This window comes from Sycon ciliatum, chromosome 1 (assembly GCF_964019385.1).
Source record: "Sycon ciliatum chromosome 1, ocSycCili1.1, whole genome shotgun sequence".
Taxonomy (NCBI): domain Eukaryota; kingdom Metazoa; phylum Porifera; class Calcarea; order Leucosolenida; family Sycettidae; genus Sycon; species Sycon ciliatum.
In genome coordinates this window covers 67,889,130-67,916,479 of record NC_088643.1, presented here as the reverse complement: position 1 = coordinate 67,916,479, position 27,350 = coordinate 67,889,130, and the positions used below count along the sequence as shown (strand labels likewise).

The following is a 27,350-nucleotide window of genomic DNA, read 5'->3' as shown; positions in this document are numbered from 1 at the left end:
TCGAACTGTACGTGAGTTCAAAAAATTGCCGCATCATGACGTATGTGGGCTCAAACGAAAGCTGAGGGCCTCAGCTACATGCTGCGCCACACGAGAAGGCCCTGCGCAGCTTCCGTGCAGCTACAGATCGATCTATGCATGCGCCTTTCCTTGGTGCCACGCATGTACGCGATTCAGCGTTAGCACTTTTTGACAGGTCATGTCACGTGACTGAAGTGCCTACTACTACTCACTAGCTCTGTACAGGACATGCTTGTACTGCATGCACCATGTACCAATGCCAATGGCAATGACAATGACAATAATAATTATTGACAGTCAGTGATCTCATCAGTGATCATCATGGTACATTGTATTGGTAATCATGGTACGCGGCCGTTACCCAGGCTCCTATAACTATGGTAACCTGAGCGAGAGCAGCACGGGATGCGTGCAACAGATCGCGCAAACTGTAAAACTAAAACTAAAGAAAAGAAAACATTGCCCCGATCGACCGTACTCCTCCCTAGTTAGTTCCCGCTTCTTGACGACGCGAGGGAGTCTCACTGACAGTTTTGCTTTGCTAGTCGGATTTCATTTGTTGCGACAACGGCGCTTTGGAACTAGCGAGAGTGAACAGAATAATTGATGATGCATTGTCAACTAACGTTGTGAGCAAGGGGTTTGGTTTCGATTACTAGTAGTACCCTGATCGCATTGCCTCCCATTCATACCCATATATATAGCCATAGCTACGATCATCAAGCAAGAGCACTGCTTACTTACGAACATAGAACATAGACGACCTCTGGTGACGCTGAAGACGGGCAACGCGTCCTGTGCCGTAGCCGCTCTGCCTAGTGCCTGTGCCAGGCATCGCCAAGCGTCGTCAGGGCCGTGGTGACTTCGGCGCTGTTGCCGTGTCGGCAGCGTTACGCAGCTTCGCTTTCCGGTCGCTAGCTGGAGATCTCGAAGCACCTGAGCTGAGGTGAGGTGAGGCCGTACACCTGATGCCAGTGGCAGTGGTGAACGTGTTGCACCTGTGTTCCCTATCCCGACATCTTGGCGACACTGAGACAGTACGGAAGCGGCGAGGGCTGTACTGGTCGAGGCAGCAGCGGTGGGAGCAAGTCCCATGCACCCCGCCATTGACCAATACTCTCTCAGGGCGTGGATACTAACGTTACACGTTTGTAGAAATCAAAACTAAGTACTAGTACGTACTTGAGATAGAATAATTCTGGTGTTCATCGGTGACGTCATCGCTTGAGTCACCTCTACTTGATATACCAGGCAGAAGGACGGACCATTCAGCTGTAAATACCTAGAATGGTCTAGTGATCTCATAGTGCGGCCAAACAGACAAGGCGACTACAGCTGGTTGTTCAACGGGTCCTCTGCCCGACACATCACCAGCACAGTGAGTGAGACTACACACATCGGAGCGGTGGCAGAAGCGACGGCGGAGGCCGCAGCAAGATGTCCAAGAAGCAGAAGCCGGGGAAGGGCGCGGCGGCAGCCCCGGCCGGTCCCCCAGCCGGCTGGGATACCGCTCTGTTGTCAGCTGCGGTCCAGGAGGTAAGCAAGACGTAGAGTGTAACTGTTATTACCAGCTATGTACTCGACAAGCAAATGGGACTGAAAGATATCCTGACTGGTTCTGGTGTCTACCAGAACCTGAGAAATGTCCGCTAAGAGCGAGTGATGGTCTACTGCATTTAGCATTAGCGGTGCATGTCTGTTACTGTAACCATGGTACCCGTGCACCCCGGGTCTCAATTAAAGAGTGAACGGTGATAGCACTACACTAACTTACTGTCTTGTTGTTTAGATTCTGGACTTGGGTTTTTGGAGTGTAGTTTGTATGGGAACAAGAACTGAACTGAACTAGGACTGAAGTGTCTCGTCTGTCCGAACCCAGCGCTAGCAAGGAGCATGGCTGTATATTTGCGCTAGGTGTAGCATCCATGCGCCACGTGTGGCTTCCTCGGCGATACATGTATCATTATGCTTGGCTGGTGCCCTGCAAGTATTTTTGCTAATCAGAGGCAAGAGAGCATGAATGGTCCGAGTGCACGGTGTGTAATCTTTGCTCTGCATCTTGCCTACACACCATGATACCATGACAGGGCTTGAGCACATTCTTCTCGTGCGCTGCGCCACTGGATGCTGAAGATGGCACTGCACTGACGGATCTGCTGTGCACGGCCGTGCGCGACCGGAAGCTGCGACGTCGCTTCCAGTCCATCAGCAGACAGGACATCATCAAACTTGTAAGCTTGGGTATCTGGTTAACTTCTTAATAGTTCTGTAATAAACCCCAGCTAAATAATTTCATTGCTATGCAGCGCAGTGTAGTGCATGGTGCTGGGCGACACAGTGCACAATGTGAGGTGTGAAGTGTAGTGTTCCTTCATTGCTCATGATGATTGTGGATTGACAATGTGGTGATTGTGGACTGACAATGTGGTGGTTGTGGATTGACAATGTGGTGATTGTGTACACTGAGTCGATCTTGCGAATACCGACCCCGACCGGCATGCATGAGAAAAGTGTCGATATTCGCGAGGTGGAAAGTAGGCAGTCAAATGGTGACTGGGTGTGGGGTTATGTTGTTATACCCGAGGTCGCTATGCAGCAGGTTGACTGTATTGTGCGTGTGATGATATACGCGTACAGGCAACGGTGGGGTTGGACAGTCTCAAGGAGCCGCGTCGGCCGTCGCAACCGCAAGCGGCCGTGGAACCGACGCCCAGCAAGCCCGGCGGCCGTGCCAGCAAGACCGGCCGCGCAAGCAAAGCTCCGAAGCAGGCGGCGGGCGACAAGCCGGCGTTTGCGGAGGCAGTGGAGTACGCCCAGCAGCAAATGACCTCCAAGGGCGCAATCGACACGGAAATGGAGGTGCGACTTGTCAAGTTCCTCTTCCTCTACCGAAAGAAGGAGTACATGCAGAAGAGACAGGAAAGAAAAGCGGTGAGTAGAATAGAGTAACATGAGTGTCGCCGTACATTGTAGATGCCTTACAGCCTTACAGCCTTACAGCCTTACAGCCTTACAGCCTTACAGCCTTACAGCCTTGCAGCCTTACAGCCTTACAGCCTTACAGCCTTACAGCCTTACAGCCTTACAGCCTTGCAGCCTTACAGCCTTGCAGCCTTACAGCCTTACAGCCTTACAGCCTTACAGCCTTACAGCCTTACAGCCTTACAGCCTTGCAGCCTTGCAGCCTTACAGCCTTGCAGCCTTGCAGCCTTGCAGCCTTACAGCCTTACAGCCTTACAGCCTTACAGCCTTACAGCCTTACAGCCTTACAGCCTTGCAGCCTTGCAGCCTTGCAGCCTTGCATCCTTACAGCCTTGCAGCCTTGCAGCCTTGCAGCCTTACAGCCTTACAGCCTTACAGCCTTACAGCCTTGCAGCCTTGCAGCCTTGCAGCCTTGCAGCCTTACAGCCTTACAGCCTTGCAGCCTTGCAGCCTTACAGCCTTACAGCCTTACAGCCTTACAGCCTTACAGCCTTACAGCCTTACAGCCTTGCAGCCTTGCAGCCTTGCAGCCTTGCATCCTTACAGCCTTGCAGCCTTGCAGCCTTGCAGCCTTACAGCCTTACAGCCTTACAGCCTTACAGCCTTGCAGCCTTGCAGCCTTACAGCCTTGCAGCCTTGCAGCCTTGCAGCCTTACAGCCTTACAGCCTTACAGCCTTACAGCCTTACAGCCTTACAGCCTTACAGCCTTGCAGCCTTGCAGCCTTGCAGCCTTGCATCCTTACAGCCTTGCAGCCTTGCAGCCTTGCAGCCTTACAGCCTTACAGCCTTACAGCCTTACAGCCTTACAGCCTTACAGCCTTGCAGCCTTGCAGCCTTGCAGCCTTACAGCCTTGCAGCCTTGCAGCCTTACAGCCTTACAGCCTTGCAGCCTTGCAGCCTTGCAGCCTTACAGCCTTACAGCCTTACAGCCTTACAGCCTTACAGCCTTACAGCCTTACAGCCGTACAGCCTTACAGCCTTGCAGCCTTGCAGCCTTGCAGCCTTACAGCCTTACAGCCTTACAGCCTTGCAGCCTTGCAGCCTTACAGCCTTGCAGCCTTGCAGCCTTACAGCCTTGCAGCCTTGCAGCCTTGCAGCCTTACAGCCTTACAGCCTTACAGCCTTGCAGCCTTGCAGCCTTACAGCCTTGCAGCCTTGCAGCCTTACAGCCTTGCAGCCTTGCAGCCTTGCAGCCTTACAGCCTTACAGCCTTACAGCCTTGCAGCCTTGCAGCCTTACAGCCTTGCAGCCTTACAGCCTTGCAGCCTTGCAGCCTTGCAGCCTTGCAGCCTTGCAGCCTTGCAGCCTTACAGCCTTACAGCCTTACAGCCTTACAGCCTTACAGCCTTACAGCCGTACAGCCTTGCAGCCTTGCAGCCTTGCAGCCTTGCAGCCTTACAGCCTTACAGCCTTACAGCCTTGCAGCCTTGCAGCCTTACAGCCTTGCAGCCTTACAGCCTTGCAGCCTTGCAGCCTTGCAGCCTTACAGCCTTACAGCCTTACAGCCTTGCAGCCTTACAGCCTTGCAGCCTTGCAGCCTTACAGCCTTACAGCCTTACAGCCTTACAGCCTTACAGCCTTGCAGCCTTGCAGCCTTACAGCCTTGCAGCCTTGCAGCCTTACAGCCTTGCAGCCTTGCAGCCTTACAGCCTTACAGCCTTACAGCCTTGCAGCCTTGCAGCCTTACAGCCTTGCAGCCTTACAGCCTTGCAGCCTTGCAGCCTTGCAGCCTTACAGCCTTACAGCCTTACAGCCTTACAGCCTTACAGCCTTACAGCCTTACAGCCTTGCAGCCTTACAGCCTTGCAGCCTTGCAGCCTTACAGCCTTGCAGCCTTGCAGCCTTGCAGCCTTACAGCCTTACAGCCTTACAGCCTTACAGCCTTACAGCCTTACAGCCTTGCAGCCTTACAGCCTTACAGCCTTGCAGCCTTACAGCCTTACAGCCTTGCAGCCTTACAGCCTTACAGCCTTACAGCCTTGCAGCCTTGCAGCCTTACAGCCTTGCAGCCTTGCAGCCTTACAGCCTTACAGCCTTACAGCCTTACAGCCTTGCAGCCTTGCAGCCTTACAGCCTTGCAGCCTTGCAGCCTTACAGCCTTGCAGCCTTACAGCCTTACAGCCTTGCAGCCTTGCAGCCTTACAGCCTTGCAGCCTTGCAGCCTTACAGCCTTACAGCCTTACAGCCTTACAGCCTTGCAGCCTTGCAGCCTTACAGCCTTGCAGCCTTGCAGCCTTACAGCCTTACAGCCTTACAGCCTTGCAGCCTTGCAGCCTTACAGCCTTGCAGCCTTACAGCCTTGCAGCCTTGCAGCCTTGCAGCCTTACAGCCTTACAGCCTTACAGCCTTACAGCCTTACAGCCTTACAGCCTTACAGCCTTGCAGCCTTACAGCCTTGCAGCCTTGCAGCCTTACAGCCTTGCAGCCTTGCAGCCTTGCAGCCTTACAGCCTTACAGCCTTACAGCCTTACAGCCTTACAGCCTTACAGCCTTGCAGCCTTACAGCCTTACAGCCTTGCAGCCTTACAGCCTTACAGCCTTGCAGCCTTACAGCCTTACAGCCTTACAGCCTTGCAGCCTTGCAGCCTTACAGCCTTGCAGCCTTGCAGCCTTACAGCCTTACAGCCTTACAGCCTTACAGCCTTGCAGCCTTGCAGCCTTACAGCCTTGCAGCCTTGCAGCCTTACAGCCTTGCAGCCTTGCAGCCTTGCAGCCTTACAGCCTTACAGCCTTACAGCCTTACAGCCTTGCAGCCTTGCAGCCTTGCAGCCTTACAGCCTTACAGCCTTACAGCCTTACAGCCTTACAGCCTTCCAGCCTTACAGCCTTACAGCCGTACAGCCTTACAGCCTTACAGCCTTGCAGCCTTACAGCCTTACAGCCTTACAGCCTTACAGCCTTACAGCCTTACAGCCTTGCAGCCTTACAGCCTTACAGCCTTGCAGCCTTGCAGCCTTGCAGCCTTACAGCCTTACAGCCTTACAGCCTTGCAGCCTTGCAGCCTTGCAGCCTTGCAGCCTTGCAGCCTTACAGCCTTACAGCCTTGCAGCCTTGCAGCCTTGCAGCCTTACAGCCTTACAGCCTTACAGCCTTACAGCCTTACAGCCTTACAGCCGTACAGCCTTACAGCCTTGCAGCCTTGCAGCCTTGCAGCCTTACAGCCTTACAGCCTTGCAGCCTTGCAGCCTTACAGCCTTGCAGCCTTGCAGCCTTACAGCCTTGCAGCCTTGCAGCCTTGCAGCCTTGCAGCCTTACAGCCTTGCAGCCTTGCAGCCTTGCAGCCTTGCAGCCTTGCAGCCTTGCAGCCTTACAGCCTTACAGCCTTACAGCCTTGCAGCCTTGCAGCCTTGCAGCCTTGCAGCCTTGCAGCCTTACAGCCTTACAGCCTTACAGCCTTACAGCCTTACAGCCTTACAGCCTTGCAGCCTTGCAGCCTTGCAGCCTTACAGCCTTACAGCCTTACAGCCTTGCAGCCTTGCAGCCTTACAGCCTTACAGCCTTGCAGCCTTGCAGCCTTACAGCCTTACAGCCTTGCAGCCTTGCAGCCTTACAGCCTTACAGCCTTACAGCCTTACAGCCGTACAGCCTTACAGCCTTGCAGCCTTGCAGCCTTACAGCCTTACAGCCTTGCAGCCTTGCAGCCTTACAGCCTTGCAGCCTTGCAGCCTTACAGCCTTCCAGCCTTGCAGCCTTACAGCCTTACAGCCTTACAGCCTTACAGCCGTACAGCCTTACAGCCTTGCAGCCTTGCAGCCTTACAGCCTTACAGCCTTACAGCCTTGCAGCCTTGCAGCCTTACAGCCTTGCAGCCTTGCAGCCTTACAGCCTTGCAGCCTTGCAGCCTTGCAGCCTTACAGCCTTACAGCCTTGCAGCCTTGCAGCCTTGCAGCCTTACAGCCTTGCAGCCTTGCAGCCTTACAGCCTTGCAGCCTTGCAGCCTTGCAGCCTTACAGCCTTACAGCCTTACAGCCTTGCAGCCTTGCAGCCTTCCAGCCTTACAGCCTTACAGCCGTACAGCCTTACAGCCTTGCAGCCTTGCAGCCTTGCAGCCTTACAGCCTTACAGCCTTACAGCCTTGCAGCCTTGCAGCCTTACAGCCTTGCAGCCTTGCAGCCTTACAGCCTTGCAGCCTTGCAGCCTTGCAGCCTTGCAGCCTTACAGCCTTACAGCCTTACAGCCTTGCAGCCTTGCAGCCTTACAGCCTTGCAGCCTTGCAGCCTTACAGCCTTGCAGCCTTGCAGCCTTGCAGCCTTACAGCCTTACAGCCTTACAGCCTTGCAGCCTTGCAGCCTTACAGCCTTGCAGCCTTACAGCCTTGCAGCCTTGCAGCCTTGCAGCCTTACCGCCTTGCAGCCTTGCAGCCTTACAGCCTTACAGCCTTACAGCCTTACAGCCTTACAGCCTTACAGCCTTGCAGCCTTGCAGCCTTGCAGCCTTGCAGCCTTGCAGCCTTACAGCCTTACAGCCTTACAGCCTTGCAGCCTTGCAGCCTTACAGCCTTGCAGCCTTACAGCCTTGCAGCCTTGCAGCCTTGCAGCCTTACAGCCTTACAGCCTTACAGCCTTGCAGCCTTACAGCCTTGCAGCCTTGCAGCCTTACAGCCTTACAGCCTTACAGCCTTACAGCCTTGCAGCCTTGCAGCCTTGCAGCCTTACAGCCTTGCAGCCTTGCAGCCTTACAGCCTTGCAGCCTTGCAGCCTTGCAGCCTTACAGCCTTACAGCCTTGCAGCCTTGCAGCCTTACAGCCTTGCAGCCTTGCAGCCTTACAGCCTTGCAGCCTTGCAGCCTTGCAGCCTTACAGCCTTACAGCCTTACAGCCTTACAGCCTTACAGCCTTGCAGCCTTACAGCCTTGCAGCCTTGCAGCCTTACAGCCTTGCAGCCTTGCAGCCTTGCAGCCTTACAGCCTTACAGCCTTACAGCCTTACAGCCTTGCAGCCTTGCAGCCTTACAGCCTTACAGCCTTGCAGCCTTACAGCCTTACAGCCTTGCAGCCTTGCAGCCTTACAGCCTTACAGCCTTACAGCCTTGCAGCCTTGCAGCCTTACAGCCTTGCAGCCTTGCAGCCTTACAGCCTTACAGCCTTACAGCCTTACAGCCTTACAGCCTTGCAGCCTTGCAGCCTTACAGCCTTGCAGCCTTGCAGCCTTACAGCCTTGCAGCCTTGCAGCCTTGCAGCCTTACAGCCTTACAGCCTTACAGCCTTACAGCCTTGCAGCCTTGCAGCCTTGCAGCCTTACAGCCTTACAGCCTTACAGCCTTACAGCCTTCCAGCCTTGCAGCCTTGCAGCCTTGCAGCCTTGCAGCCTTGCAGCCTTACAGCCTTACAGCCTTACAGCCTTACAGCCTTGCAGCCTTACAGCCTTACAGCCTTGCAGCCTTACAGCCTTACAGCCTTGCAGCCTTGCAGCCTTACAGCCTTACAGCCTTACAGCCTTACAGCCTTACAGCCGTACAGCCTTACAGCCTTACAGCCTTGCAGCCTTGCAGCCTTACAGCCTTACAGCCTTACAGCCTTACAGCCTTACAGCCTTACAGCCTTCCAGCCTTGCAGCCTTACAGCCTTACAGCCTTGCAGCCTTACAGCCTTGCAGCCTTACAGCCTTACAGCCTTACAGCCTTGCAGCCTTGCAGCCTTGCAGCCTTGCAGCCTTACAGCCTTACAGCCTTGCAGCCTTGCAGCCTTGCAGCCTTACAGCCTTACAGCCTTACAGCCTTACAGCCTTACAGCCTTACAGCCGTACAGCCTTACAGCCTTGCAGCCTTGCAGCCTTGCAGCCTTACAGCCTTGCAGCCTTGCAGCCTTGCAGCCTTACAGCCTTGCAGCCTTGCAGCCTTACAGCCTTGCAGCCTTGCAGCCTTGCAGCCTTACAGCCTTACAGCCTTGCAGCCTTGCAGCCTTGCAGCCTTGCAGCCTTACAGCCTTACAGCCTTACAGCCTTGCAGCCTTGCAGCCTTGCAGCCTTACAGCCTTACAGCCTTACAGCCTTACAGCCTTGCAGCCTTGCAGCCTTGCAGCCTTGCAGCCTTGCAGCCTTACAGCCTTACAGCCTTACAGCCTTACAGCCTTGCAGCCTTGCAGCCTTACAGCCTTGCAGCCTTGCAGCCTTACAGCCTTACAGCCTTGCAGCCTTGCAGCCTTGCAGCCTTACAGCCTTACAGCCTTACAGCCTTACAGCCGTACAGCCTTACAGCCTTACAGCCTTGCAGCCTTACAGCCTTACAGCCTTGCAGCCTTGCAGCCTTACAGCCTTGCAGCCTTGCAGCCTTACAGCCTTCCAGCCTTGCAGCCTTACAGCCTTACAGCCTTACAGCCTTACAGCCTTACAGCCTTACAGCCGTACAGCCTTGCAGCCTTGCAGCCTTGCAGCCTTACAGCCTTACAGCCTTGCAGCCTTGCAGCCTTACAGCCTTGCAGCCTTGCAGCCTTACAGCCTTGCAGCCTTGCAGCCTTACAGCCTTACAGCCTTACAGCCTTGCAGCCTTGCAGCCTTACAGCCTTGCAGCCTTGCAGCCTTACAGCCTTGCAGCCTTGCAGCCTTGCAGCCTTACAGCCTTACAGCCTTACAGCCTTGCAGCCTTGCAGCCTTCCAGCCTTGCAGCCTTGCAGCCTTACAGCCTTGCAGCCTTGCAGCCTTACAGCCTTACAGCCTTGCAGCCTTGCAGCCTTACAGCCTTACAGCCTTACAGCCTTGCAGCCTTGCAGCCTTGCAGCCTTACAGCCTTGCAGCCTTACAGCCTTGCAGCCTTGCAGCCTTGCAGCCTTGCAGCCTTACAGCCTTACAGCCTTACAGCCTTACAGCCTTACAGCCTTACAGCCTTACAGCCTTGCAGCCTTACAGCCTTGCAGCCTTACAGCCTTGCAGCCTTGCAGCCTTGCAGCCTTACAGCCTTACAGCCTTACAGCCTTACAGCCTTACAGCCTTACAGCCTTGCAGCCTTACAGCCTTACAGCCTTGCAGCCTTACAGCCTTACAGCCTTGCAGCCTTGCAGCCTTACAGCCTTACAGCCTTACAGCCTTACAGCCTTGCAGCCTTGCAGCCTTGCAGCCTTACAGCCTTGCAGCCTTACAGCCTTACAGCCTTACAGCCTTACAGCCTTGCAGCCTTGCAGCCTTGCAGCCTTACAGCCTTACAGCCTTACAGCCTTACAGCCTTGCAGCCTTGCAGCCTTACAGCCTTGCAGCCTTGCAGCCTTGCAGCCTTGCAGCCTTACAGCCTTACAGCCTTGCAGCCTTGCAGCCTTGCAGCCTTACAGCCTTACAGCCTTACAGCCTTACAGCCGTACAGCCTTACAGCCTTGCAGCCTTGCAGCCTTACAGCCTTACAGCCTTACAGCCTTGCAGCCTTGCAGCCTTACAGCCTTGCAGCCTTACAGCCTTGCAGCCTTGCAGCCTTGCAGCCTTGCAGCCTTACAGCCTTACAGCCTTACAGCCTTACAGCCTTACAGCCGTACAGCCTTACAGCCTTGCAGCCTTGCAGCCTTGCAGCCTTACAGCCTTACAGCCTTACAGCCTTGCAGCCTTGCAGCCTTACAGCCTTGCAGCCTTGCAGCCTTACAGCCTTGCAGCCTTGCAGCCTTGCAGCCTTACAGCCTTACAGCCTTACAGCCTTGCAGCCTTGCAGCCTTACAGCCTTGCAGCCTTGCAGCCTTACAGCCTTGCAGCCTTACAGCCTTACAGCCTTGCAGCCTTGCAGCCTTACAGCCTTGCAGCCTTGCAGCCTTACAGCCTTACAGCCTTACAGCCTTACAGCCTTGCAGCCTTGCAGCCTTACAGCCTTGCAGCCTTGCAGCCTTACAGCCTTGCAGCCTTGCAGCCTTACAGCCTTACAGCCTTACAGCCTTACAGCCTTGCAGCCTTACAGCCTTGCAGCCTTGCAGCCTTACAGCCTTCCAGCCTTGCAGCCTTGCAGCCTTACAGCCTTACAGCCTTGCAGCCTTGCAGCCTTACAGCCTTGCAGCCTTGCAGCCTTACAGCCTTGCAGCCTTGCAGCCTTGCAGCCTTACAGCCTTACAGCCTTACAGCCTTGCAGCCTTGCAGCCTTACAGCCTTGCAGCCTTGCAGCCTTGCAGCCTTGCAGCCTTGCAGCCTTACAGCCTTACAGCCTTACAGCCTTGCAGCCTTGCAGCCTTGCAGCCTTGCAGCCTTACAGCCTTGCAGCCTTGCAGCCTTGCAGCCTTACAGCCTTACAGCCTTGCAGCCTTGCAGCCTTACAGCCTTACAGCCTTACAGCCTTACAGCCTTGCAGCCTTGCAGCCTTACAGCCTTGCAGCCTTGCAGCCTTACAGCCTTGCAGCCTTGCAGCCTTGCAGCCTTGCAGCCTTACAGCCTTGCAGCCTTACAGCCTTGCAGCCTTGCAGCCTTGCAGCCTTACAGCCTTACAGCCTTACAGCCTTACAGCCTTACAGCCTTACAGCCTTGCAGCCTTACAGCCTTGCAGCCTTGCAGCCTTGCAGCCTTGCAGCCTTGCAGCCTTACAGCCTTACAGCCTTACAGCCTTACAGCCTTACAGCCTTACAGCCTTGCAGCCTTACAGCCTTACAGCCTTGCAGCCTTACAGCCTTACAGCCTTGCAGCCTTGCAGCCTTACAGCCTTACAGCCTTACAGCCTTACAGCCTTACAGCCTTGCAGCCTTGCAGCCTTACAGCCTTGCAGCCTTACAGCCTTGCAGCCTTGCAGCCTTGCAGCCTTACAGCCTTACAGCCTTACAGCCTTACAGCCTTACAGCCTTGCAGCCTTGCAGCCTTGCAGCCTTGCAGCCTTACAGCCTTACAGCCTTGCAGCCTTGCAGCCTTACAGCCTTACAGCCTTGCAGCCTTGCAGCCTTACAGCCTTGCAGCCTTGCAGCCTTACAGCCTTACAGCCTTGCAGCCTTGCAGCCTTGCAGCCTTCCAGCCTTACAGCCTTACAGCCTTACAGCCTTGCAGCCTTGCAGCCTTGCAGCCTTGCAGCCTTACAGCCTTACAGCCTTGCAGCCTTGCAGCCTTACAGCCGTGCAGCCTTACAGCCTTACAGCCTTACAGCCTTACAGCCTTACAGCCTTACAGCCTTGCAGCCTTACAGCCTTGCAGCCTTGCAGCCTTGCAGCCTTACAGCCTTACAGCCTTACAGCCTTGCAGCCTTACAGCCTTACAGCCTTACAGCCTTGCAGCCTTACAGCCTTGCAGCCTTGCAGCCTTACAGCCTTGCAGCCTTACAGCCTTACAGCCTTGCAGCCTTGCAGCCTTACAGCCTTGCAGCCTTGCAGCCTTACAGCCTTACAGCCTTACAGCCTTACAGCCTTGCAGCCTTGCAGCCTTACAGCCTTGCAGCCTTGCAGCCTTACAGCCTTGCAGCCTTGCAGCCTTGCAGCCTTACAGCCTTACAGCCTTACAGCCTTACAGCCTTGCAGCCTTACAGCCTTGCAGCCTTGCAGCCTTACAGCCTTCCAGCCTTGCAGCCTTGCAGCCTTACAGCCTTACAGCCTTGCAGCCTTGCAGCCTTACAGCCTTGCAGCCTTGCAGCCTTACAGCCTTGCAGCCTTGCAGCCTTGCAGCCTTACAGCCTTACAGCCTTACAGCCTTGCAGCCTTGCAGCCTTACAGCCTTGCAGCCTTGCAGCCTTGCAGCCTTGCAGCCTTGCAGCCTTACAGCCTTACAGCCTTACAGCCTTGCAGCCTTGCAGCCTTGCAGCCTTGCAGCCTTACAGCCTTGCAGCCTTGCAGCCTTGCAGCCTTACAGCCTTACAGCCTTGCAGCCTTGCAGCCTTACAGCCTTACAGCCTTACAGCCTTACAGCCTTGCAGCCTTGCAGCCTTACAGCCTTGCAGCCTTGCAGCCTTACAGCCTTGCAGCCTTGCAGCCTTGCAGCCTTGCAGCCTTACAGCCTTGCAGCCTTACAGCCTTGCAGCCTTGCAGCCTTGCAGCCTTACAGCCTTACAGCCTTACAGCCTTACAGCCTTACAGCCTTACAGCCTTGCAGCCTTACAGCCTTGCAGCCTTGCAGCCTTGCAGCCTTGCAGCCTTGCAGCCTTACAGCCTTACAGCCTTACAGCCTTACAGCCTTACAGCCTTACAGCCTTGCAGCCTTACAGCCTTACAGCCTTGCAGCCTTACAGCCTTACAGCCTTGCAGCCTTGCAGCCTTACAGCCTTACAGCCTTACAGCCTTACAGCCTTACAGCCTTGCAGCCTTGCAGCCTTACAGCCTTGCAGCCTTACAGCCTTGCAGCCTTGCAGCCTTGCAGCCTTACAGCCTTACAGCCTTACAGCCTTACAGCCTTACAGCCTTGCAGCCTTGCAGCCTTGCAGCCTTGCAGCCTTACAGCCTTACAGCCTTGCAGCCTTGCAGCCTTACAGCCTTACAGCCTTGCAGCCTTGCAGCCTTACAGCCTTGCAGCCTTGCAGCCTTACAGCCTTACAGCCTTGCAGCCTTGCAGCCTTGCAGCCTTCCAGCCTTACAGCCTTACAGCCTTACAGCCTTGCAGCCTTGCAGCCTTGCAGCCTTGCAGCCTTACAGCCTTACAGCCTTGCAGCCTTGCAGCCTTACAGCCGTGCAGCCTTACAGCCTTACAGCCTTACAGCCTTACAGCCTTACAGCCTTACAGCCTTGCAGCCTTACAGCCTTGCAGCCTTGCAGCCTTGCAGCCTTACAGCCTTACAGCCTTACAGCCTTACAGCCTTACAGCCTTACAGCCTTACAGCCTTACAGCCTTACAGCCTTACAGCCTTACACTTTAAAACTTTAAAACTTTAAAACTTTAAAACTGATGTTCTACTTTAATCAAGCTCTTCTGACGACTTCTGTACATCTGTCACATGAGCTACACCCAAAGCCAAAGTTTTAGCGCACGACCCCCCCCCCCCCCCTCCTCCTGCTCATGATCTATCATGTTACATGTACCACTGCTTTTCACACGAACAGTAACAGGGTCATACCCTGCTAGACTGCTGATGCAGGTGTGCGTTTCTTTCTAGCCTGGTCCAACCCAAGGGCACTGATCCACTATTACATGCACACACGCGCACGAGTTGATTCATGCACTACAGGGGCGTCGCACACGGTACGGTCACTACGGTATTGACCGTACCACTATTTGCCCCAAGTACCCCGTGAATCAATAAAATGCACTGATTTGGGCACTAAATTTCCAAAATTTTGCGGCTCAGCCATCCCTCCCCCACAAGTATATTGTACTTCAGATGGCTGACCGTACCACACTAAAATACCTTCCGACGGCCCTGCACTAGCTTAGGGTAAATTGGCATGCTCTAAGATCGCCTAGTGTGCAAAGCTTCAAGGTGCAATTGCAATATAACGTCCCTGTCTCCGGTATTTGCTTAGAAAGTAGATTTGTTAAATAGTGTGCTACTCGCCACTCCACCAGCCACCAGCAGGTTGAAAGCATAGCCAGGATCAACGGTGCTTTCCAGGGCATGCAGGGCATGCATGGCTGCGTATGATGTATGCTACATCGGCCAATGCTGTTCCAATCTCTGTATGATGTATGCTACATCGGCCAATGCTGTTCCAATCTCTGTATGATGTATGCTACATCGGCCAATGCTGTTCCAATCTCTGTATGATGTATGCTACATCGGCCAATGCTGTTCCAATCTCTGTATGATGTATGCTACATCGGCCTGCAATGCTGTTCCAATCTCTGTATGATGTATGCTACATCGGCCACTGAATGCTGTTCCAATCTCTGTCTCTGCCTGTAGCTGTACAGTGCTAGACAGCGGACGGTTCCTGACGCAGCACCCGCACCAGCCAAAGGGAAGGGAAAGGGAGGAAAGGAGAAGCCACCCGCAGGTGGAAAGAAGTCCAGCATGAAGGAGTCTGCCGGCAAGGCAAGCCCAGCCGCAGCGCCACCGCCTCCGCTCAAGATGTACAGCGACATGAAGACCAGGCAGGAAGAAGAGCAGGATGCAGTTGCAGCCGGTAAGCCCTGTCCTGTGTTCTGTGTCCTGTCTACTGTTCTATGTCTGGAGTACCATGCAGATGTGTTCAAACTTCAAACAAAACGAAGTAGCATATGTCCTGTGCTGTGCCATGGATCATCATCCGTTATCCATCAAAACTGCTGTCTGAAAAAGGAAAGAAAATACCCATACAATCCGAGACTGCCTTCTGCAATATTGTTTTTTTGGCATGCTTGCGTTGAAGTGAACCAGCCAGATACTAAGTCCACTGCTTCACGTTTATGCTGTGCGAGCGTGTGTGTGTGTGTGTGTGTGTGTGTGTGTGTGTGTGTGTGTGTGTGTGTGTGTGTGTGTGTGTGTTTATGTGTTTATGCTGCCTGTCTGTCACAGATGACGAGCCAGAAGATGGCCCTGATTACTACATTGTCTTCACTGGTTTTCATGAGTCACTGCACTTCTTCGCCGAGCTGAGCAAGGTGGGCATTCACTGTGATTTACTGGTTGAGCTCCGGAAGGCTGACAACGATGAAGCTGCCCACCTAGATAGCAAAAACACGTTACTTGACTGGGAGAGCGGTGGTGACCGCAAGAGACCCGCAACGACTAAAGAAGGTGTGTGCACATAGATGTAGGGGACAACATGATGGTGTATAATGATGTAACGCAGACCATCCAACATTTGAAAACAGCTTATCATGGTTATCAGTGCCGAACCCGGCCACATCACTTGTTAGCCTGCTCATTTAGTATACACAGCCCCTCCCCCCCCCTCCCCATCCATTGTACACAGCCCCCCCCCCTCCTCCTCTCTCGGCCCCCAATCCAATGTACATAGCCCCTACTCAGTGCTCCACCATGATTGCAAGTAGATGCGAGACAGAGAGAGAGAGAAAGAGAGAGAGAGAATTAGAGAGAGAGAGAGAGAAAGAGGGGGGAGAGAAAAACTCTCGATCTTGGTGCAGACATGGCAGCAATCGAGTGGGTACGGACATGCGTAACGACATTGCTATCACATGACAGCACGGTAATTCTGTGAAGAACAGCGTGGGTTCACACTCCTGCATGCATGCAATGTACTGTCATGGACATGGACATCCAGTCGATTGACCGGGGCCGGCACCCTCAGCACGTACAGAATGTTGCATGCAGTACACAATTATGTTCAGGTGTTGATCCAATACGACCAGCAGCGCATACATGCATGCGTGTACTGCTTACCTATGGCTGCATGGCCAGCGCCCTGGGGCCGCTAAACGTGCGGCCAGATTTCCATGTTAACGATGCATATAGATGATGTGTTCCCTTTCGCTTGCTTCTTGAAATCATGGGCTGACCTGGGCTTAAAATACGGTTTTCCATTTGGGACGATGATTAGTGTGAGCCATTAGAGTCTGGCAGTTAGACTCATTTTCTAAACATGGATGCTTTGACTGGTGTGCATTGCAGAAACTCTAAACGAGGAAGAACAAGAAGAAAGGCGAAACCGTCTAGCACAGCAGAAATCTACCATTGATCGGTTCTGGCAAGAGACACGTCACACCGTTAATCAAAGCGGCTCATCAGATCCACTGCGTGATATGACCTGGAACTCCCTTTTCAATGTTGCGGATGTAAAAGATCTTAGCGAGGAAGCGGAGGTATGTGCTTAGCCTTGGTGCATGAATGGTTACCATAGTGAGACCGCTGCTCTGGACCCGGGATGTTGCTGGGATAGTATACAGTATAATGTGTACGAGTGTGAGTCTATGCTAGCCTGCACTCCCCGGTGTGTGTGTGTGTGTGTGTGTGTGTGTGTGTGTGTGTGCGTGTGTGTGTGTGTGTGTGTGGGTGGGTGTGGATAAATTCAGTAAACTGAAAACTCAGCGGCATTGAAGTCTTGCAGAGATCAGTAGTCCTTTATGCTCCCTTGTTTATGCCTCGTCATCATTACTTTTCTGGTATGGTCCATGTTATTACTGTATCATTGTGTTACTTCTGCCCGTACAAGAGGCCGGTTCCAAAAAAGAAAAGAAAAAAGAGATCAATAGTCATGAGAAAAGCATGCATAGTAAAGATGATCCCATGATCACCTCCAGTTGTGTTCTAGCCGATGGGTATTTGCTGGCATGTGCTTTACTTTCCAGGCGGAATTTCAAAAGCAAGTCTACGACGAATATGCAAGGATTGTTTTCACTGTCGTTGAAGAGAAGCAGCTACACAAACACTACCTGAATGCACTGGCTGCAGCTAAAGTGCCTCGGCTGACTCCGGCTGTGCATGTTGCCAAGCCAAAGCAGCTACTCAGCTCCGTCTATGCCACGGAGGAGAGCGATATCTTCAACACCCCCACGGACGTCTACAGGCGCCTGTTAAACAGTGTTCCGGTCGAGTTCACGTCTGTGCCGATCATCATGCACTGCATGCTTGAACAGGTAAGAAACAAGGCGGATTGATGCGGGGGGGGGGGGGGGGGCTGTACTCGCAGCATGTGCAAGGTGTTTGCAATTGCCCGGCTATACAGTCCTGTACATGTAACTAATCAGGTTGTCAGTAAGGTTTAGTGATCACTGTGCAAGCATGGGTGTGCTCTCTCGGTCAAATGCACTGTCAAATGCACTGCAACATGCACTGATATGCACTGTCCATAGGGCTATCACAGATCTAAAGTTGAAATTCGTTGATGTAGGAATAGGAATAGGTGGTGCAGCCACGGCTAGGAGGCATGCTGACCTCTTGAAGTTTAGGCTGCAAGCTAGTGTCAGAGTGCTTAAAAAAGGGTGCTTTCTGGCTCAGCAGCCTGCAGAGGCTGTGTCCACAGAAACCTGAGGTAATCCGCTTAGGTGAAGAATCTGAGGATCAAGTCCTGCTCGCAGAGTCCCACTGTGCGACTTGCCTATCCCATGCTGTATCTTGTATAATAGTTGGAGTGTAACCGACAAACAATGAGGCCCACTGCAGTCCATTCATCCAAACTGGCTGGTTTCAAATTGAAAGCTCGATTTTGGCCAAGTTGATGTTCCAAAGCCCACTTTACTTAAAAAATCTGGGTTTTTGGATCTGCTTCTCTATACATTTTGCCATGGCATACCTGGCCTAATCTTGTTTAACCTAGCTGACGTATAATGTAACAGTTATCGGTGATGTCAGCCTTACACTGTAACAAGATAGCTTTGCCATCTCACTCCTCCTCCAACATGAACTGAAGGTAGTTCATGCTGCATCCATCATAAGACTCGTATATCTTGTGTTTTGCTGCAATAGGTTTGTCATACACTGGACACTGACAGCAGTCGGCAAGAACGACAGTCCAAGATGCCGCCAATCGAGAAGGACTTTGAAAGCACATTCATGACCTCGCTACTTGACACAATGGCGGACAATGTGCCAGCGAATACAACAAAGGTATGCAGTCAATTCGTAGCAGACCATGATAATTGAACTTGGTCGAAAGCACGTTAAGCCATCGACTGAAAAATCATGTGGGTGGTGTACTATTAACTGTTAAAAGTGGAATGGCCTTGGTCCCAGGCCTGTGGCTGCAATGATTGTTCTTCAAATATTGCTAAAAATGATCAACCATTCTTCACATTATTCCACTGATGATGTTACCGTGCCGTACTGCGCCCCTGACAACCACACATACATTTTGAATTCATGTACATGTACATCAGGGCTGGTTTGGGAACCCATGAGTTCAGGGAACCTGTTGTTGTAGCGTTCTAGGACCAACACTATTCGACTCCGACCGCACCCGGAAGACTGCGGCATCTTCAGTGAACGTTTGCTTGTACCGGAGGCGTGGAAGAATTTCAAAGCAGATCATACAATGAACGTGCAAAGACTGTACGTCACATGCATGCATGCATGCACGCATACATGTAGCTCCTGACCTACTGTCCACTATGGTCTTAATGCTCCTGGCTTCTACTGGCTCTGTGCACTTGTGCACATGGGTAAGACTCATATGTACATGCTTGTGTGATTTCTATCTCCTTCATGCACAGAGCTCGTATAAAGATGAACGTGACAGTTCAAGTAGCAGCGGAGCGACGAGCGTTTACCACGGCGGAGACACCGCCACGCAACGACAGGAGCAGCTGACTGTTCCAACTGGCTTTGACATGATTGCTGCTGAGAAGGCTGTTCAGTCGTTATCGCCCCTTCGCTACCTGGTCACCACACCACTGCGATGTCCACGCGACCAGGACCGGATCGGTGCCCGCCTGCAGCAGATAGAAGCTACGGTGGGCCGCGGCAGTTTTGCTACACGATCCTCGTTTCTGCATGCACTCCAGCAGCTGTGTTTGGAGGGGCTCGTGCCTCGTATGAGCAAGCTCCTCTCACACACCGTCAATGCTGCATCAACTATATGGGCCGATCCACTGGCGTCTGTGGCGAAACTGGAAGATCAGGAAGCAGCTCTGACAGGGGATCTGCCCATGAACGACTGGTGTGTGTCAAGATTCCATCCGAACACGCCGGCCCTACTCCAGGTCCTGGAAGATGCATATCAACAGTATCGCTGCTGCACTGTCGCCGATCTACAGTCGCTGCAGAGCCGCCTGGTCTGCTTCCATGACGGCAACGTGTCGCGGAGTGAACTGCTGGTCCCGTTGTCCAACAAAACTGTACTGAAGACTCCAGTGCAGTTTTCCAACTTCCGGACAGACTTTCTAGAACCCCTCCGTGAACGGCTCACGGTCGAAGTCAAACGTGCTCAAGCTGAGAAGACGGGGCTTGTAGCGCAGAGAGAAGAAGCAGCAAAGAAAGAGGCTGAAGAGCGGGCTGCTGCAGAAGCAGCGGCAGCAGCAGCTGAGGCGGAGACAAGTGCCGCCAAAGGTCGCAAGACACCAGCAAAATCCCGGGCAGCTAGCAGCCAAAGCGGCCCCGGATCGGCGACCAAGGCTGGAAAGTCAGCAAGTAAGTCGGGAGCAGTGCTGTCACCGCCTGACATTCCCGAAGCAGCAACTGAACAAGAGCCGGATTTACCGCTGAGGAAGGTGTTCTCTGGCTGTGATTTTGGTGAAGACTCCATAGTTCAGCTCATGGAGGACTACACTGTACTGACGGCGGACAAGGTGGACAGCATCTGTATTGGCGAGCAGTGCTTTGAGGATGGCAACCAACACTATTGTGTGAAGGTGCGCAGTGGAACAGATGTTTACAGACTTCACCGAATTGCTGCCAAGGAACCGAGTGTACCAGTCGCCAGCCCTGAGCCACATCCGACGCATCAGCCTCCACCTGCGGACCAGAATTCCGAGCCAGCACAAGCTGGAGAAGCAGCGGATGTGGAAATCACCATACAAGACGAACCCGACAAGATGGCGGACGAGTTTGATGCCCTGCCCAAGCCAAAGGAAGCCAGCTGTCTCTTCAGCAGCTTTCAAGCTGAGATTAATGGGCTGAACATTGCTGGAAGCTGGTATCCAAAAGGCCGACCACCCTCACTGGATGATAAATTTGCTGAGCAATTCAAAAGCGTGACAGATGAGCTGGAGTCGATTCCACCGACAAGAGCAGTTGAGAGTCCAGTTCCAGACAAGGCTAACGCACAGAAAGGGAAGAAGCAGCAGCAGATGCAAGCGGAAATTGAGCGCCTTGAAGCTGAGCAGAAAGCCAATGAAGAGAGGAGGGAACAGCTGATCAAGGATCGACACAGCATCCTGGCCGCAGCACGCAACGCACGCCTGCGGCCAACATTCCCGCAGACCTCGGTGTGTCTGAGCAATGGCCTGCACGTTGCCTTCTCAGTGCAACACTTGCAGCCGGAACAAGAGCTAAGCGAGAAGAGCCTGGACGAGCCGGGAGTGATCTGCGTGCACCAGCGCTACGTCATGCCCGGTACTGCAGGCCAAGAGAGACTCGAGGCGGCGTGCTCAATGCGAGCAGACGTGGAGGAGGCACGGTGCGTCCATGGCGACGGAAGAGTGGTGGTGCTGAAACGTAGTGGTGACTGTGACATCCTGTTCCCGGATGGATCGACAATTCACGGTCGCATTCCACCAGAGCTGACCTTGCCCGACGAGGAGGAGGAGGAGGACGAAGCCAGCTTTTCAGGAATTCAAAATCGTACCTTGAAGCGCGATTGGACGTGGTACAGCTGCGGTGGCATGAAGTCAACGTGGACGTCATCAGCATCGCCAGCCTCGCTATCTCCGGCAGATGAAGACGGAACCGTGAAGCCAGCTTCATTGTACACACAGGAGATGAAGGTGGAGAAACTGACCAACCCCGATTCAAAGGAGGTGCGTATTACTTGCTGGATTTTTCGTAGGTGAAATGGCGATACCCTGTAACTGGTTTACTACTGGCAATTGCATACACAGAGGAGATGAGAGGATGTGCTGCTGTAAAATATAGTTTTACGCACTAAGCGATCGTCAGAGAGCACTATTATGTGTTTGTGAGCTGTCCTAGACATTAGTGGCTGGTGCGAGGGTCAGCAAGCGGGTATGAATGTGACGGTGGAACTGAAAGAGACAGAAAGAGAGAGAGAGAGAGAGAGATAAAGAGAGATAAAGAAAGAGTGAGGGAGACAGACAGACGGACGAACAGAAAGAGAGAGAGAGAGAAACAGACAGAGACAGAGAAACAGAGAGAGAGAGACAGAGAGACAGAGAGAGAGAGAGAGAGAGAGAGAGAGAGAGAGAGAGAGAGAGAGAGAGAGAGAGAGAGAGAGAGAGCTGCACTCGCAATTGAATAGACTTCAAACAAAGTAGTGTGTTGAAGATGCTGCATTTCGTAGAATACATACCACTGGTCGTGCGCAGTGTGACTTTGTTTCTTGCATCTGCCCTGTACATGTACTTTGTGTGTTGTCTTCTCTATTCAGGTGTCTTATTTGCTGCCAAGCAAAGTACAAATCGTCCACAAGCACGGTGGAAAGAAGATGATTGCTGCGTTCGTGGACGGCTCAATGATCACGACCAGTCGGGATGGCACGGTGCGTGTCGAATGTTCAGGCTACCTGCCTGTCTCCATCCCGTCCAGCCGCGATCGCATGCACGTACGCACGGCCAACGGCATGCGCCTGCAATGCTCTCACTTTGGCCAGTTCCGCGTGTTTGCGCACACGCGTGGCGCCACGGTGCTGTGCATGGACGTGAAGTCCTCGGGCAGCCCGGTGGTGACCTGCGGAGAGCACGAGGAAGACGCGCTGCCACCGGCAGTTCTACACGGCGACGGCGAGTATCTATGCAGCACCGTGACCGGTGGCCGACGGGTGCACGTTGATCAACTGGGCCGAGTGCTGGACGAGAAAGGAGAGAAAGAACGCATGCTGGGCGAGTCTGATGCGTCGGCAATGGCTGCCAAGCGAGCGGCTCGCTTCTTCGTCGTGCGTGATGACGGCAGTGGCGAGGAAATGCTGACCAGAGAGCGGCTGGACAAAATCGTCGCCGATGCCAACACGTCTGACAGTGCGACACAGCTGCAAACCAGCAGTTCCGGCAGTGACGCGAAGGTCATCACAACCATTCAGCAGTCGAACCTCACCGCATCCAAGACCTGGCTTCCTGAGCTATCGCAGTCCGTGTCGCCATACGGAACATTACAGCATCGCCTGGCGGTGGTGCGGCGGGAACCACTGGCAGAGCGTACTGGCAACACCAAGTACAATCATCACACTGGCAGTATGTATGGCAAGTCGCTGCGTGTCGGCCCGGTGATGGTTAAGCCACAAGCAAAGGCCAGCGCACGACCTGACTATGATGGCCTGTCGGTGCAACAGTATAGACAGTACCTGCCTCTGGATGACCGGGCACGTGACACCATTGTCGACGCCGTCAGGACGTCTCTACCGTCCTACATCGAAGACGAGAAACAGCGGCTGGAAGGAAGGGAGCAAACGGTCCCAGAAATACGGCAGCCAACAAAAGAGCTGCAGCGATTATTTGATATGTACGTGAAGCCGCCAACCCCACTGTCCGCTGCACAAGTCAAAACTGACTATGACCAACAATATGTTGTCGGCGGAAACAAACCTGCTGACCAAAATGGAGATGATGAGAGTGCATACGGCCAGACATCGTCCGATAGAGCTATGCAGAAGTCTCATCTTGAGCGGAGGCGAGAGGAACTGCAAGAGGAGAGAGCCAGGGAGGCAATGAACCACCGCCGATGGCGAACAAAGGAAGTTCCGGCTTACTTCCAGAGCCTAGTTGGTCAGCATGCGTTGCAGGGCCTGGAGCGGGAGCTGAAGGGGATCGAGGCCGAAACAAAGCCAGACTCGCCGGGCATGGAGGAGCTGTCTGGTCGCTTGGCTAAAACGCTTCACATACATCCAGCAGAGTCGACCCAGCCGGAGCCAGGTGACGACGGTGCTGCTGTTGAAGGCGGCTGCCATCAACAGCTGGACGAGCGGCCCCTGTCCCAGGAATCATTGCAATCCTGTTCACTGGGGAGTGGCGTAGATGTCCACAGCAGTGCAAGCGTCATTGATAAGCAGCACGTACCCAGTCTTCTCGTTGGAAGCATATCCAGTCTAGTTGGCAGCTGTGTTCGCCCAGACAATCCCACTCCGCTAACAGCAAGTATGCCAGACGACTCTAGTACACCAACAAACCATCCATTCGACGTCTCCATTGGTCGTGGTGATTCCGCTAGTTTGTCCAGTCTTGTTCCGCCGCACGCGTCCACTCCGATGGCAGATGCAATGGATTGTGATACGCCAACAAATGTTCCCATCATCATCGCTGACGAGGAGTACGGATCAAGCCACAGCGTTGACTACGGCGTCCGTCCGCACAACCCAACTCCGCTGAAAGGAGTGTCGGTTGACGGTAGCCAGACAGTGCCCTCGCCCATCGCCAGGGCGCATCCTGCCTCTGTCAGCATGACAGCGGCTGGCCAAGGCAGCATGCTTACCAGGACAGGCGATGATCCAATCTACCAGGGTGTATCAACGCCTGGTGGTGATCCTGGTGGTGATTCTATGGTATCTTGTGGAACGCCGCCGCCTTCACAGCTCATGACAAGCAAGTACATGAACGCTGCCGGCCTGCCTCGCAATGCCCCAGTCCCTACACCAGAAGTGTTGAAACCCAATCGAGACGGAGCTAAGCGAAACGAGAAGGTAAGCATGCGCGAACCAGCGTGGGATGGTGCTACGTTGCTACAAGTACGTTGAACATACCAAGGCGAGAAGTGATTTCCCCAGCCCCTCCTAATGTATAAATTGTAGGACTGAAGCGATCATGATTTCAGACCTACTGATTACTATACGTGCAGTTGTTAGTACGTGTTACAACCGAGAACACCAAACACACACGCAAGGGGTTTCAAATCTGCAAAAGGAGATCATTTTTCTCCCTTTCAGAGTGAATGCATAATTTTTAATTCCGATTGATCAACGAGAAAACTCTTTTCGTGTGTGTGTGTGTGTGTGTGTGTGTGTGTGTCTGCTTCTATCAAAGCAGCATGCTGTCTATACTGGTTACCCCAGCAAGTGTAGGGTGTGCATAGGTAACTATCTTGGCCGTTTTATGCCGATGTACTCCGTGTGGTGTAGACCAGGTGTGCATTGGGGGGTCGATTCACATGGCTTCGCCAGTTATGTGGATTAGACAGTTATCTGGTGCAAGTCTTGATCTGTCTCATTCAGATCTTGTTCGCTATCGTTGCTATAAGAGAAAATCTGTGGGTGCACATCCAGTGCATTTGCAGATTTGCGTGCTTCTCTTGCGACGGGCGTATACATGGTACATGGTGTGTGTGTGTGTGCACGTGTGTGTCTGTGTGTGTGTCTGTGTACGCATGTGCGTGCTTGTATGTATGCACCTGCATGTCCCCATCGCAGTACCTAGCCACAGATGGAAGCATTCATCGGCGCATGCACACATCCTCAGTGCAAGCAGCGGCGGCCAAGCTGAGCAGCAGCGGGCACACCGAGGTGGACATTGTCAGCAAGCTGCACACGTTTGTCGTTCAGCCGTCGTCGCTTGATTTCGGCCGCCTTCAGGAAGGCTGCACGTATCATCTGTCATTTAGCTTGATCAACACGGGTGTCGACTCTGGTCGGTTTCGAATCAAGCAGCCCCCGCCAGCAACAGGTCTAGCCGCTCTCTACACAACAGACCTGGTGCGTATCACGGGGAATGTTGACATACTGCTCTTCATATCAATGCAGCGATGCGAACTTTTGTGTATGCGTATGTGTTTGTGTGTGTGCGGATGTATGTACAGTCGTCCCTCTCTAATCCGGCACCTTTTGCAACGGCATTTTCTGCCGGATAAACAAGGGTGCTGGATTATCAAATCCTGCCCTCCAACCCGGCTCACCTAGTAATGTACATGTTTGTGTCGTACGTCAAAATGTAGGGATTTTCTGTGTCAATCCAAGTACTTTGCCACAAGTTTGTGGAATGCATGTGTGTAACATGCCATGTCTATAACATACACTTGGGAATATCCTATGCACTGGCATAGGATATTGGCACCGGTACGGTATGCGATGTACAACTGCTGGATTAGAAAATCATATTATGTACAGTTTGAGTGATTTGTTGCAGAAAATCGCTGCCGGAGGCGGAATTCAAGTGCCGGATTAAAGCGTAGAAAATGAACTGAAAAAATCCGTTTTGCCGGAAAGTGTGCTGGTTTTCAAGGGTGCTGGATAAACAAGTGCCGGATTAGAGAGGGACGACTGTATATGTGCATGTGCGTGCATTCGTGTGTGCATGTGTACTTGATTCACATCTGACAAGCTTTTATTTCTGTCCTGCCACTTTTCTGATGCTGACAGGTTGCAGCCGGAATGAAGGTGAATGTTGTCATGGAGATAGCAGCCATGGCAGTTGGTATTATTGCTGCCAATGGCCTGGGCAAAGTGACACACAACCTTGAAATCATCACGGAAGCGGCAATACTCACTCTGCCCATCACTGCAAATATCCCCCTCAGGCTGATATTGGTCATGTGTGTGTGTGTGTGTGTGTGTGTGTGTGTGTGTGTGTGTGTGTGTGTGTGTGTGTGTGTGTGTGTGTGTGTACATGTACGTGTATGCATGCATGCATGCATGTCCATATGAGTGTGAGTGTGTGTGTGTGGGGGGGGGGGGGTAACGTTACTGTACATATAGCCCTACTGTCTACTTGTATAATTATGACTCTTCTAGCCCAGGGCCGGATCACAGAAGTACAGGCCTGCTCATTGAAATCCAGTCGCTTCACTCAAGTGTGCGCCCTGCATCATTCCGCAGCCCAGTGTTCGCAGGTCTAGGGCTGCGCAACGTCGGGCGCGCGTACTTGAGCGACGCAACTGGATTTCAGTGAGCAGCACTGTATATGCATGACTGCAGTACATCATGCCATCACATACATGTAAAGCCTGTAAGTGCATGTACTAGTACATGTACTACAGCAATGCATGCACTACGGGTAGCAAATCGGGATAGCGCTCACTGCAGTAGACATCGGTGTACTAGAAATCAGTAGAAAACCCACCGTGTGTGCAGCAGCAGCAGCAGCAGCATGCATCAACGCAATCTCATTTGTTTGTCAGTGCATAGCTCTGCTTTTGTGATCCCGGCCCAGTGTTTACTACTGAGTATCAATGGCAAGTGCATGGATTGACTAACTAAAGTTGCTCCTTGACCATACTTTGTCTCTCACCTGTCATACCTCTTGCCGGCGATGCTGAGACTACGCACCTGGAACAACGGAAGCAGCAGACCTTGAAGGCGAAGCCGGCATCCAACGTCACGCTGGCATCGGATCGTCCGCGATCTCGTGACGGACTGGGACGGCTGAGAAAGCCCCACTGAATACGCTGGCGGCCGGAAAGAGGTGACCCCCTGTAGAAGTCAAACACTAAACTGCAGCATTACACAGAGTGTGTGAAAAGCACACTGCTTGCTGTAGGATGTGAGCTGGCAAGCAATGCCATACCTGTGTGTGCTGGCATGCATGTACTGGCATGCACATGTGGTTTTGGTTTTGCCTTTTTTAAGTTCGTTCTATTTTTTGTTTTGTTTTTTAGAACTGTTTGAGTTGAAATTTTGTGGAACACTTGGGAAAAAAATTAATATTCATTGTGTTTATTTTGCCTGTAAAAGAGGCTGTCATGCATGTACTGGCCTGCCACTGTGCCAGTTTTTATAAATTGAGTGGACGCACTAGCATTGCCGACGTCTCATAATCTCTTTCACGCAGAGTGCTCTATGCGCGCACAACGGCACACAAGCGACAGTGCAGTGCATATGAAATCACAATGCTTGAGCCTTTGGCAGCAACGGATGGTATCATGATGGCAATAGTAAATTCTTGACAGTGTAGCAGGTTAATTTCTGGTTAGTAGGCAATCACGGATATGATTTTCTTTGTTACAATGTGCTGATCTGTTTTCATCCAACAAAAGAGCTATAGGATTTTGATCTGCATATACAAATGACAGAGTCAAAGTACCTTGCATTCTAATTGTACTACTACATTGTATCCCCGACGGATTAGTAATTACTCACTGAC

General features: G+C 52.9%; 1 protein-coding gene across 1 annotated transcript; it reads left to right on the top strand.

Annotated features, from left to right (window-relative positions):
* The first annotated feature begins 465 nt into the window (after positions 1–465).
* Positions 466–27,350, top strand: LOC135805061 (uncharacterized). Its single transcript, XM_065319051.1, has 13 exons — positions 466–1,557; positions 2,109–2,252; positions 2,659–2,952; positions 14,707–14,926; positions 15,298–15,519; positions 16,354–16,544; positions 17,031–17,318; positions 18,148–18,288; positions 18,891–21,134; positions 21,722–23,962; positions 24,686–24,967; positions 25,631–25,775; positions 26,499–27,350. The coding sequence occupies exons 1-13, from the start codon at positions 1,459–1,461 to the stop codon at positions 26,648–26,650; spliced, it is 6,663 nt and encodes a 2,220-aa protein (XP_065175123.1). The 5' UTR covers positions 466–1,458; the 3' UTR covers positions 26,651–27,350.

Excerpts from the sequence above, each read along its gene's own strand:
- LOC135805061 (XM_065319051.1), top strand. The coding sequence starts at position 1,459 with ATGTCCAAGAAGCAGAAGCCGGGGAAGGGCGCGGCGGCAGCCCCGGCC. Across the intron at positions 1,558-2,108 it reads TGTCAGCTGCGGTCCAGGAG|GGCTTGAGCACATTCTTCTC; the intron begins GTAAGCAAGACG and ends ATACCATGACAG. Across the intron at positions 17,319-18,147 it reads TGCACTGCATGCTTGAACAG|GTTTGTCATACACTGGACAC; the intron begins GTAAGAAACAAG and ends TTGCTGCAATAG.